This window comes from Streptopelia decaocto (assembly GCF_964273445.1).
Source record: "Streptopelia decaocto genome assembly, chromosome: 9".
In the NCBI taxonomy this organism is placed as follows: domain Eukaryota; kingdom Metazoa; phylum Chordata; class Aves; order Columbiformes; family Columbidae; genus Streptopelia; species Streptopelia decaocto.
The window spans coordinates 171,290-184,582 of NC_138664.1; the positions used below are offsets into that span (position 1 = coordinate 171,290).

The following is a 13,293-nucleotide window of genomic DNA, read 5'->3' on the forward strand; positions in this document are numbered from 1 at the left end:
ACCTCATTAGGTCTTAAGTCTAGAAACTGATCTTCGGTTGTGATTCATTTCAGTTTTTTTCCTGTACACATAGATGTGGCTTCCAACTCGTCCTTCAGGTACATGAGTGTGGAAGACAGTGGCCATTTTCTCATAGCCCCTTAAAGCCAAAAATGATGATATTTCCTGTAAAAGAACATACATAAGTTTCCACAGTCAGGAAGTGTAGTCGGGAGCATCACAACAGTGTTCTCAACTCCTCTGAAAACCATCAATTCAACTGTCTCCTGGAAGTTTTACCCTTTATTTTAGGAAAGACTGCTAGAAAAAGAGGTACCTATCCTGTCTGATCCTGTCCGGAGTGGGTATTCACCAGACACTGTTGCTTGAGTACATAGACTTCATTAAAGAACTGATGAGAACAGGTACTCTGACTGCAGGTGTTCTTTGCTTGTCATTGTTGCTTACGCAAGTGTACTGGTTTTAATACGGCTTGAGAATTCCATAAAACAATATTTTATAGAATGTAGAATTTGCACAAAGGGCATACGTGAATGTTAAGTACCTAGCACTGGAATGGTATCTGTACTATATTATGGACTACAGGGTTCAGTTTTCATTTAAGCTGTGTCTTAGAACGTTATGGACAACAATTTTCAAAAATATTAACTATAACTTGCCCTTAATTCATTTTGTAACTTGACGTCAAAAGTAGTTTGTTCATCTTGCAGTTACCATACCTGTTCTAGCACACTGAAGAAGATCAGGTGGCTGGGTAATAATGTATCATTGTAAAACTCCTTATTAAGCCAGTCAAGTGGATCAGAGTAAAATGCATCTGCCTCATCAATATAGCTCTCATTTCCAGTTAGGTCCGGGGGACACTCGAGGAATCTCATTCTTAGAGGACAGTGAACATGACTAGGGAGAAAAACAAAACAACACACACTTTAGGATAAACTGACCAATATCTAAGATCTGAAACTACTCATCACTTAAAGATACCTCAGTCAAAGCCACATTGAATGATTTCCCCCCCCACCCCAAATCATATTTTCTTCCATTTTTGTAGTTCATATGAAAGCTGAAGTAGAAGTAGATTTGGCTCCGAACTGTTGTGACTATGCTGTTAGCAGTTCACAGAAAGCAGATTTATCTGAATTAAAAATACCATCTGCGTAACATAAATTTCTTACAAAGTTACTTTTCTGTATCAGCTTCACTGTTTGTGTCTGCTTTAATGTTTTGTTTACTTGCCAGGATCTCTTGCAGACTTTTTGGAATAGTGAATTCAGTCATTGTATGTTGTAATTACTTTTCTTTACCAGCAGAAGTAAAGGTAAAGTAGAATACATTTTGACTGTAACAATTAAGTCTTCAGTTTTGCTACAAAAGTTACTGTAATGAAGCACTATGAGTTACTTTCCAACATCCTAAGACTTGCTGCATATCCTCATAAAAAGCTATTTTACAAAAACCGAATAAAGCTGAGATGCTGAATTTTATCCTCTGGTATAAGCATCTGGCTTATTTTCCCTGTACATTCTGTATTAACTGTATGAAAAATCAAAATTCTTTTGTATACATCTGTCCATCTCAATTTATTAAGCTTAGGGAAGAAAAAAAAATCTTAATTTCTGCTAAAGTGTCTGGATTTTAATGTAGTACACTGTTAACTATTTTAATACCTGTAAAATGGAGTGGAGTGGCACGGCATCATGATGAAGACAGAAGCCTGGGCCTTGTAGGAGCTCTCGCAGAGCTGCCGTATGTGACCCATGACGTCCAGGGCGCCGCGCTGGTGAACCAGCCCCGTGTACAGGGCTGGCACCAAGCTGGACAGAAGCAGGAAGCTTGCTGCGGGTTTCTTCCACGTTTTCAGGCGTTTCAAAGAATATCCTAGAGAAACATTTGGGTACGTTTTAGAGATAAACACTGTGTGGAACTGTTAGTGTTTTCGACAGTACCGTAACTTACTGGAAAACCATTACCCAGTTGATAGCAATACCTTGCTTTTGAGGTGTTTTAATACGGTGTTCTTGCAGTCCTTACTCTTTAAGTGGAAATTTAAAGGTTAGACTTTGCCCTTATTAACTCTTGAATGTAAATGTTAAGCCCATACCTGATAAAAATATATTATGCAGCCTAGCTCTGTGACCACCTTTACTGAATCACAATAAACAAGTTAGAATAGGCCTGTTTCAGCAGTCAGTAACACGGTGGATTAGTCTTCAGTGCGTCTGTTCTGACAAGCTGCAGATCTTTATCTCAGATGAAAACAAAGTCCACTAATTAGTCTGTGGTTTAAACACGGGTGGAAACATTCTATTACAGGCATTTTTTTACTGCTTTTGTGAAATGCTCTTAGCTTATCTTCTAAGTGTTCTTAGAAGTGACTTGGAAATTAACGTGGGGTTTTTTCCTGCTTTTATTTATAATGTTTTGAGCAAAGGCCTCTTTGTAACCACCAAGATATCAGAAATCACTTTCGTCATTTTTTTCTTTACTAAAGTATCCAAAGAGACGATAATTAGCTCTTGATAAGTGGAGGCGATGACCTCATCCCCTTATACACGCAGCAGTTAAGAGGGATATTAACAAAAAATACAGCTTCATGTTCTGGAAGTTTTAATCTTTCCTTTGTAACTTTCCAGTATACTAGACTTTTCATCAAGATTTTACTTTTCCTGTAGATACCCTAGTGTAGTTATATGCCTATTTTTGCAAAATACTTCCTTGTTAGGCCCTTCTCTGTGTTTAAAAAAAAAAAAAAAACAAACACAAAAAACCAGGAAAAAAGATAAATGAATAATCTAAAAGTGTTGGAAAAATCTCAGCAAAAGCAATACGCTTGCCAGTTTAAACTGTCGACAAATTCTCTTTAATGTTTAAGTTACCCACATCGGTTTAGCGACCGTATTCCTCTTGTAACAAACTCACCTTACTGTGTCTGAAGGAAAAGCTATCACACTAACTACTGTAAAACTTGTGGGGAAGTGACCTCCAGCTGGTCAGGAGCAGCCGGAGCACCAGCATCACCTACTAACACACCTGAATCTAGGAAAGGATAATTGTATGGTTTTAATACTTCAATTTTTTTGTTGCATACTCAGAGGCATATTTGAGACAAGCAGGTGGAAAAATACTACAAAGGACCCATGGAACAGAATTCACTTTAAGGGTGACATTGCTGAAAAGTTAGGAGTCGCTGAGACAATTTTCCCGTGTTTCACAGGAAGTACTTTTATGCATGCTAAGGATTCTCCAGCTCTATTTCAGTCACTTGCTGTTCCTCATTCTGGTGCTTTTGTAGTGTGTGGTTGTGCTTGGTTGGGTTTCCCTAGCTGTAAGAAAAGGTTAGACTAGTCTGAAGCATCCTTTGTCAAATACCTACATTAGCGGTCTCTCTTTAGGTAAAAATTATATACAAAGAAGGTTCCAAGACATTTTAAACCAATGCTTACCACAAAAAAACATGCAAAATGGTAGTACCGGATAGATGAACCTGAATTCTTTATGACTCAGCGTGCTGTAATAAAACAGATATAATACTACAGTGAAAAAGTTAAATGTACTGGTTCTGTTGACAAAATGTGTTTTGGAGCATGGAGGACTGGAAGACACTTACATGTACTAAAAGCTTTTGGCACTGAAGCAGTGAAAGTGCAAATTGTCACTTTTTAATTGAACATAATGAGTACATCCAAATTAAGATTATTTGGTAAACCAAACACTAATAAAAGTACCTGGCTACTACTATAGCAATTAAGTGGTCTGATTGTATGACTATTAAATATAACTTAGGTAGTTCTTCACCAATTTGCTTTCTGTAATACAATGCAATAAAAAGTGTGGATGGAAAGCTAAGATTCAAGTACATGTTTGTATTTAGCTAAGTAACTTTCACCCCTGCTAATATAACTTTGCACATGTCAATTTGGGGGGCTTTTTTGGGGATTACTGCAAGACTTGTGTCATGGGACCCAAACAGGTTCTTACAAGACTAAGAGAGACAAAAAAGGCCTAAAACCAACAGAGCTACATCCAGTTTTGAGTTGGACTGAAAGAAGAGAGAGCATTTGTGGCCTCACTACTGTTTTGCTGTACTACTGTAGTTACTATTTATTACTTAGTATTTATTTATTTGACATATTTTTTTTGCCAGAAAGTGTCCCTTTTGTTTAATCTACAGTTAACTCTGATGCTTTAGAAACAGCTTATCTTCTCTTCTACATAACTTAACATGAGGCATACAGTCCCATGATAAATGTTAAGAGATGTGTCTAGACCTGTGAATGGAATAAGTTTTAGAGGACTAAGAACTGCTCATCTTACTGGGGGTGTACTAAACCAAACGAAATGCTATTTTCATGAACAAGCATCTAGTAAAGAGTTTTCTAACTAGTTCTGTTGTTGCTTAAGTACCTGTTAGCTGATTGATGCTGGATTTTATCTCCATTTTTCATTGAATTTCATGTTGAATTATTTTATTCTTTAAAGGTCTAATCAATTCTAAAAATACATATTCGGTAATGATACAAGAAGTAGCATTACACAGAATTCTAGACAATATTGTAGAGTTGACTGCATTTCTTAAAGTACTTTAACAGTTTAAAGTTTTCTGTCACTTAGTTTGAATTCTATGTTATTTTGTTTAGAGAGGATATGAGCTTAGAAAAGAACACAGCCAGTGAAAGATAGCAGTTACACTTCGGAGAAATTACCTGTATACCAACACTGTCCAAATCACTGCCACTAGGAAGAGGCGATACCTTTTTGGTGCCAGCACACAGCCATGAATAAAAAAAGGCAGATGGGTACCCAAGATGACTGGCAGGCCCTGAGTGAAGTACCAGTGCCATGGGTGAGATCCATAAAGTGTTCCCAAATTCTGCAGCACGTTGAATTTCAAGAAGTTCAGCTGAACCAGTACCCACTGGGAGATTTAAGGGAGGTGGGGGAGAGATGTTAAATACAAATCCAAAGTGAAAATTAACAACTAAATTGAATTACAGTAATCACTGTCCTTAAATGATACAGCATCTTTATTCATAATTATATTTCTTCTAAGACTTATCACAGACTTCCTATATTTAGCAATTAAACACAGAAGTGTGTAAGTTTTGTCATTTGTTGGTATTGAGAGCTGAGCATCCTGATTTTAAGTAAGAGCTGTCATTTAAAATAACTGAGAAGTCAGTGTTTAAAGGTTTATGGCCTAGGATATATTTAAAGATCACAGGCCAGACACAGTCACAGAATTAACAAAAGTTGGAGAAGTCTGAAGCATCTGTCCACGTTACAGTGCTAAAACCCAACCTTTTTCTTAGAAGTGAAGTTTAAAGCAACTTACCTCACCAAAAAATACACGGTCAATTATCAAAGAGGTTCCCACTGCGACCAATCTGAAAACAATGGAAAGTTGGTTGCACTGGTGTTGCCTGAATTACTTTTGTATCATTTTCTACTCTTCTCCAAACAGCTGTCAAAACTCCCTCAGTAGCTATTCCTAATCTTTTTTCTGAGATCATCCATACACATGGCCATTTTCCAGTGGCTAGTTGCCATCACCCAGTATCCTTGGCACAATCCCAGATTAAGCTGGAATGCTGTTCATGTCCCATCCTCATGAAATCGCTCATAGTGCTTTTTTGCAAAATATACATTAATTTGAAGGAAGCATGCCCCTTTAAACTTGAGCAAAAGGACTCTCTTCTTTTCCTTGTGTTTTACATGGAATCGGCTTTTTTGGTTTGCCTGCCTTTGTGGTGGTGAAATCAATCTTAAGATACAACTATGCAAAGTCACAGTTTAAATGCATAAGGAACGTACCCAACTGGAATGCAGTTGTGTAGGATGAAGTCCGCTTTCCTCTCTTCCTGCAAAAAATGACTGAAGACCAAAGGTATCCATGGGATAACAGCAGTGGGACGAATAACAACTGCAAGTGCTATCAAAGCTAAATACTTGCAACTAGAATGAGGGAACACAAGAAGAACAGAAGTTTATCAGAAAGTTTGGTCAATTCTTTTGCAGACAGTGACATTTCAACAATTTAAATACTGTCATGTCTCTGACAACAAGCTTTTCATACTGCAGATACTGTTTTGCTTGGAAGGCTGCCAACTATATAATTGCTTTATTAGCAATGCAGTTGCTAACTGGAAGCACATACTTGCTTTAAAATACATGGCTGGTAAAGAAAGTTGTGACTGCAAATTCATCTAGGTCTGAACCCAAACAAGCTTTTGTTATCTTAAATGATATAGTTTCCCATAAAGTGATACTTTGCGTAAGGGAACTGGAGAATAATCATTTTATAGAGCAGCTATAGCACGGCTTCAAAAACATTTTTAGAGGAAATACCACAATGCTGTTCTTTCCAAGATCTGGAGGTCTTGCTACATGAATGAGGTGGTTTTGGAGGCCTTATATTTTAAGATAAAAGATAGTATTTTAAACAGTTTCAGTAGACTGGTGTTATCTCAAGCCAGAAATTACCAGTACTGTTAGTAGAAAGTTTCTCACCTGCTCCCCATCTTGGAACCTTTTATCGGATAGTAGGAAAGAGCAAAAATGGTAAGAAGAGTTTCCATGGTGTTTGTTAGAGTTCTGGTACAGGAATACCATGTAAACCAGGAACACAGCTGGCAGAAGTACTGAAATAATTATGAACAAGAGGATGCACAAGGAGAAACGTTAAAACATTCTGTGGTTTTAAGTGAAGGTGATAATTCTTCATGGTGTGGCTTATTTTTTAAAGGCTGTTACTCACCACACACTTTGCTGTTTCTGCATTTTCAAGGTGTTGCACTAAGGAGTAAAGCTTCACATCAGCAAAAGCAGCCAGCACTGCTTGTGCAAGTCTAGGGACCCATATCTATGTAAACAGAGAGAAAATCATACTTGCAACAAACCTGTTAAATTCCAATCTCAAACAGGGGACTACTGAATTAGTGGATGACTATTCAGACATGAAAACAGTGAATTAGTGAATGTTCTCTGTAGCTTTTTGTGATTTTTTTTTCAAGTAAGGTCTTTTGATAAGACGGGTATTTCTGCCAAAACGAAGGAAGTCTAAAGTTCAACTGAACGTGTTTAGAAGTTGAAAGTAGAAGTCTTTGCCGTTCATCTCCAACAGAAGGTAGCCCCAAAAAGGGCTGTTATTACTGACTGTAGTACAAATATATATTACTAAACACTTTGGAAAACTGAACCACTGAGCAGTTATGATGCAGTGGCAAACAATGTCAGTATGAAACTCAAGGAGACTGATGGAGGCCAAGAATAATCCTCTGCAGTCACAGGCACCAGTACTGTGACTGGTGACCCACGAATGAGCTCTGTACCCACACAAAGCCCTTCAGGGAGCTCTCTGTGCTCGTGCTTCTCTAACTGCCAGATTCAAGGCTTTGTATTTTACCTGGACAATGATAAAAATACACTGGATATAAATACAGTGCTTTTAAATCGATTGTACTCACCAGCAGCTGAACATCATCCTTAGCCAGCAGCTGTAAAGCTTTGTAGATGCTTGCAAAGATCAGCGGGTATGCATAGCCCCTTAAGCCGTGTGCCCATTCCCAAGTTAAGTAGCCATAATTATTACTATTAAGGATAGATCATGAACAACTTGAGACGCCAAGTTTCACCCGGGAGACACCGACCCTCGCGGCCCGGGCAGGGCTGTTACCGGCCGAGCTAACGCCGCTCCCGCATGACGGGTGTGCCCCGGGGCGCTGGCGGCAGGAGAGCCGGGCGGCGCCGGGAAGGATATTTGAACACCATGCGATGCGCCACCTCCAGCGACTGCCAGTACTCGTCCGGGACGAAGCTGGTCCGCACCAGGAAGCAGTTGAGCGTCCGCAGCGCCACCGTGAGCGCCAGCAGCGGCGCGGGCCCGCGGGCAGCGCCTGCGGGAGGGACCGGTCCGTCACCGCCCCCCCTCCCGCCGCCCTCACCGGCAGCGCCTGCGGGAGGGACCGGCCCGTCACCGCCCCCCCTCCCGCCGCCCTCACCGGCGCCTCGCCCGGCGGCTCCGCCGGGGCCGCTGTGCAGCACCGGCCGCCGCTGGCGCAGCCGCGTGGCCTCCATCCGCGGGGCGGGCCTCCGGCGGCCCGGCAGCGCATGCGCGACCTCACGGCGGCGGGGGCACGGCTGGCATTTTTCTTCCGGTCGCTCTAGCGAACGGGAGGCTTCAGCTCTGTGGTCTCCCGTCTTTCAGGTGAGGGGTGCCGCGTCTGGCACGGCGCTGCTCGGGGCCGCGGGGCGAAGCACCCGCGGGGCGGGGAGCGCTGCGCTTTCTGCCCCCGTCCCCGCTCCCCCGTCCCCGCCCCCCCGTCCCCGCCGGGGCGCGGAGGTGCCCCGGGGAGGCCGCGGCGCGGCCCCTCACGCACGTGTCTGGGTGCAGGTGCTGCAGCGCCCCCTGCCGGCATGGCGCGGCTGCCGCTGCCGCACGTGGCGGTGGCCGTGGCGCTGGGCGTGCTGAGCGGCCCCTACATCTACCGGCCGCTCTTCCCGCCCGCCGGGCCCCGGCAGGCGCCACAGGGCTCGGCGGAGCCGCCGGCGGCCGCCGCGCCGGAGAAGAGGCCCTGAGGGAGTCGTGTGGCCGCGCCGCTGTCCCGGCGCCGTTCCCCGGCGCTGCCTCACCGCCCGGAGCTTCGCGCCTCCCCGAGAGGAAACGGCGCCCGAGTCCCTCACCGAGCCGGAGCGCTCGTCGCCTGCCGGGGAACGTCCCTCCGCGCCGGGCGGGTCGTGGCGGGCCGAGCGCCCCCGCAGCCCGGCCGTGCCGTGACACCGCGCCCGGCCGAAGATGTGACTGCGTGCGCGTTGGGTACCAGCCCGTAGGGACACGGATCTTTAGATATGTATAAAATTGTGAATGCCTAAAGGTACGTCTTCTCGTATAAGTTCAAATAACCACCAGGGAACTGGAAAAAGAAAGTCACTTCTGTACGGTTACGCTTCATAGTTTTTTTTGGGATTGTCTCTGATCTGGTCCTCCAAGTGACAAATACTATTTTTACCCATTTGTTATGGTTTCAGTTCTTAATACTTTGGTTCTTTTGGGAGTGCAGTTGTACTGATGTCTGAGAAGGGAACTGCACCCGCCTTTGGTCTCCTTGTATTCGCACCTATATGTACACATACACATGCATTCCATACACATATGTTCATTCCTGAAAGAATGAGTGGCTATTTAATAAGGCTGAGGGTCAGATTGTACTTGGAGAAGTGCTTCAACTCAGTAGGACAGTGTTCATCTCGCAATCGGTGTGGATCAGTCTGACAGAACAGAACCTGAGACTCAAGGCAACTAGATCAGTAGGTATTTCAAGACTTTAGTAAATCTAAAATGAAAACCTGTCGATTGTGGGAACAACTTGTGTCAGATTTTGGTTTTAACACAGAATCTTGTTGGGACAGCATAAGGGAAGAAAACCTTTGCCTGGATATGCTTTTATTTAAAGCCAGGAATGGTGTGACAGCTGGAGGCAGTGGGCAGATGTCACAGGAGCTCAGATGGGAGGACGGCAGTGAAAGGTGGACTGGGAGCTGCAGCTGATTATGATAAACGTAGTTTGGTCATTAGGTAATGCCACAAGGCTGTGATGAGTGCAAACAGAATAACTGCTGTGGTGACTCCAGCAATGTTTTTTATTTACAAGATGACTATATATTGAAGGCTATTTTTAAAAGGCTAGTAGGCACTTTGTTTCTAAGTATAACTGCTGGAAATCTTGGTGCAGTCAGGAAGGGTTATTGATGCAGCTGAGCCTAAGATGTGCTTGCTGAATCCTGGAGATTGCTGGCTCTAGAGTGGGTGTATTGAGAAACTGAGCAAAGAGAACGTGCTTTCCTCTTGTGAGGAAGGAGCCATCAGGCGGCAGAAGAAATCACGAAGTCCACGGTGGTGGACGGTACCTGACACCGCGTATTTTCTCTTCAAACCCTGTTTTTCCTCTAATGAAGTTTATTGAACGTGCGTGGTCTTCACAAAGCAAGAAGTAGGGCTGCAGAGCCCGCCTGTTGAGAGCGGCCCGGGTGTGACAAAGCGAGCAGCAGGAGGCGGGGGCCGGGGCGGCCGTCCCGCGGGGGGCGGGCCGGGGCGGGGCGGCCGTCCCGCGGGGGGCGGGCCGGGGCGGGGCGGCCGTCCCGCGGGGGGCGGGCCGGGGCGGGGCGGCCGTCCCGCGGGGGGCGGGCCGGGGCGGGGCGGCCGTCCCGCGGGGGGCGGGCCGGGGCGGTGCCGCTGCCGCTGCCCCGCGGCCGGGAGGGGCAGCTTCGGCACTGCCTCGGGCCCTGCGGGAAGTGGCGTTGCCTTGGCGGAAAACGGACGCTTTGCAGCCCAAAAAAGGGCAGGTGCGGAGGGACGCGGGTCCCGGTGGCCGGGGAGGCGAGCAGGTAGGGGGCAGCGAGCGCGGTGCGCGGTCCTGTCCGCTCCGACGGGGCCGCCGCAGCTGCGGGGCGCTCGGGGCGGGCCGGGATGCAGTTAATGGATCATCTCGGGCACCCCGGCCCGCAGCCGGCGGGGGGGGCGCTGCCCGGAACCCGCTGCGTGGGCTTTAACCAGGGGGGCTTATCCTGAGATCAAAAGGAAAGTGGGAAGCTCCGGCCTTTCCCCAGCTCGCACGCATGCTGAACTTCGCGCTGGGGGTCCCTCTGAGGCCCTCGCGTGTAGCAGCTGTACGATGTGTGAGTTTCCCGCAGCTCAAGACACGCATTTCTTTTGTAAAAGGGAGAAATGGTACATCTGATTTTAAAAGTAAAGGCCTTTACAAATGGTGAATTGTTGATGGAGCACTGTAAGTGTGTTTTACCTGTTGAACAAGATCTTAAATCTTTTGAGTATCAACAGGTCTGTTGCTTCCTTCTGGATGCTGCATGTTTGTCTGACAGTCTGCTTGCTTGGGAGGGTTCAGGAGGTCTAAAATAATGCTTTGATGATCTTGCATCTAAAGAAAGCTAAATGCATCCGAAAAACATCTTGGTTTTTCTAGCTCTGTCAGTAACTAGGTTATACTAATATACAAGTAGTATTTTTTACGGTGCTAGCCAAGTATAAAGGACATGCCTAGAACTGTCAAAACCACCCAACTTTAATTTTTATCCCTCCCTAGAGATGGATCAGGTGTATTTTGAGCTTTCTGATTGTATGACTCCTTCAGCATTTTCTCTAATGATTAGTTATTTTGAGTTTTTCATCAGGATAATACATATGCATGTTTGAAGTTAGGAGTTCTGCTAGACGTTACTAGCAAGGTGATGTTTCTCTATACTTACAGTTTTCATTTAACATCTACAAAATGTTTATTGATTTCTACGCATAAAATGCATTAGCAGCACTAATCAGTTTCTACAATCTATTCTGCCTGCCTTGTCTTGGAAATTTATCCTTATGTGGACTTGTCTTCTCAGCCCTTGTTTCTTTTCATAGCCTTATACTACTTGTTACTGTTCCAGTGTTTTCCAGCTGGGAAAAGCATATAGTACAACATGAATTTCAAGTGTTGATCCATAATTGTAGGAATAGCATTTGTGATGCTAAATGGGTGTCTCAAAAGCATGGTTAAAAAGATGGAAAGAAAGATCAGCATGTTCCTGTGTTTCTAGTTCTGGATTCTAGTTTTACATCCACTTGATCTCCTGCACAAAGGAGTTCTGAGTGGGGAAGCTGTGCTACAGCTCACACTGTTTTATTTTTACAGTTAATAGAATTTCTTATCTGTGACCACATATCTAAGACCAGACTACATTTGTTTTTATCACTATCGTTAAACGTGGGAACACATTATTTTATCACTTGACTACACATTTCCTTTTATTTCAAAGAGAAGATTGGTGCGATAAAAGAACTTTTAAGTAGCTTTTGACATTTACAGAAATAAGTATAATGAGCAGTAATCCTTGTGTGTCTTCTTTGGCTTCTTGGTGGTTCTGTCACTGCCAGGTATCTGCTGTGTTGGCAGAATGACCGTTGACCAGTCCATCAGTTTTCGGCATAACCCTGAACTCGCAGATCAGCACCATTACTAAGAGCAGTCTGTCGCTGTCCACAGAGGGCTGGTAAGAATATAATTTAGAAACATGCAAAACTGGCACTAGGGATGGAGTATAAGGAATGACAACTCTTTTTCCCCTGTTAATGTCTCAGCAGACAATTATAACAAGATGCATTTATAATGTGTTAGACTTATGATTTAAATAGTTAATCATCACATACTCTCTTCTGTATTAAAGCTGAGTTATTGTACTCCACCGCACATGTGATCTGATCCTGCATATAGTTAAGTCTGTTATTCAATAATTTCAAAGGGTTACTTAGACATTTATAGCTAAGCATTTGCTGGGCTGGGCATGTCAAGTGCTCAAGGACTTGCTTTTGCTCGTCTTGCAGATACAACTCATGCTGGAGATACTTTTTTTTCTATTTGTACAAATATGTTCTCAACTACTCTTCCTCTGGGAATAGCCGTGTGGTTATGAGGTTTCTTTCCCTCATTTCTCTTTTGGTTGTCTTAGTCTGAAAACTGCATCCCTGTCAGGAGGCAGCACTAACTTGAACCACATTCAGTCAGCTGAGATCATACCCTTTTACTTCCAGTTGAGGTAAAACCATAGTGAACGAGAAGTCCTGACCTCTACTTTCTCTCCTGTTTTGTTTTCAGACATAATACAATGGAATTTACTTTTGATCATTGTAATAAGTACTCTCAATGTCTGTGATCCATTTTCCAATCTAGTAAGCTTTGAAGGTGAAGTTATGGCATATAGATTAAAAAAATTACATATAACCAGCATATGTTTTTCCTGTGATGTTGCTGTGGCTTCAAGAGGTTGAAAATACACTTGTAAATGTCTAACAGTTTTGCATAGTCCTGGGCCTTGGAATCCTTTTTACTGACTTGCTGGCTAGCCCTTTGGAGCTGACCTGACAAGTTCTTCAGTATTTTAAACTACTGCAAGGAAAAGAAAAAAGCAAAGGTCCTTGCTTTTATGGCTCTGAAGAGAATATCGAAGTGTACACCAATGCAGTGCTATTTTCCTGAGTTTGCAAACCCATTTCCCATAGCTGTTCTCTTTCTGTATGTCAGATGCTTGCCAAAAATCGGTAAGACTAAACCACATTAAACAAAGGCACTTCTGGAAGACAGTGCGAAGACTGGCAGTAGGGCAGGGAGGGGGCAGGAAGCAGCGATGAAGATACAAGCTTAGGAGGAGGAGTACAGCTTTTCTAGAAATTTGTGGTTTGCAGTGGAAGAAATGAGTGTTTTTAAATGAGCAGCATTTTTAAATTAAAAGTTAGATTTGTTGGCG

The 13,293-nt window shown here is 43.9% G+C and overlaps 3 protein-coding genes across 7 annotated transcripts in view; 2 read left to right on the forward strand and 1 right to left on the reverse strand.

Annotated features, from left to right (window-relative positions):
• Positions 1-4,781, forward strand: part of CCPG1 (cell cycle progression 1) — a 32,165-nt gene extending 27,384 nt beyond the window's left edge. Inside the window, exon 12 of one of the 2 annotated variants that reach the window (XM_082061252.1) lies at positions 4,638-4,781. In XM_082061252.1, coding sequence (XP_081917378.1) covers positions 4,638-4,648 — 11 coding nt within the window. In that variant the 3' untranslated portion in view covers positions 4,649-4,781. Of the gene's footprint in view, positions 1-291; positions 714-4,637 lie in introns of those variants that run through there. The other variant, XM_082061251.1, reaches the window with a different exon arrangement.
• On the reverse strand, positions 7-8,178 carry PIGB (phosphatidylinositol glycan anchor biosynthesis class B; the record flags this gene model as incomplete). Its single annotated transcript, XM_082061256.1, has 11 exons — positions 7,763-8,178; positions 7,464-7,587; positions 6,755-6,859; positions 6,508-6,638; positions 5,812-5,952; positions 5,333-5,384; positions 4,704-4,915; positions 3,444-3,508; positions 1,668-1,878; positions 720-900; positions 7-165 (listed from the first exon to the last, which is right to left on the reverse strand). Exons 1-11 carry the CDS (start codon positions 8,071-8,073, stop codon positions 7-9), a joined length of 1,692 nt encoding a protein of 563 aa, XP_081917382.1. The 5' UTR covers positions 8,074-8,178.
• Positions 8,134-13,293, forward strand: part of RAB27A (RAB27A, member RAS oncogene family) — a 30,068-nt gene continuing 24,908 nt past the window's right edge. The window contains exons 1-2 of one of the 4 annotated variants that reach the window (XM_082061260.1): positions 10,220-10,380; positions 11,927-12,042. The gene's annotated coding sequence lies outside the window, so the exon portion shown is untranslated. Of the gene's footprint in view, positions 8,204-10,219; positions 10,381-11,926; positions 12,043-13,293 lie in introns of those variants that run through there. The other 3 variants (XM_082061262.1, XM_082061258.1, XM_082061261.1) reach the window with 3 other exon arrangements.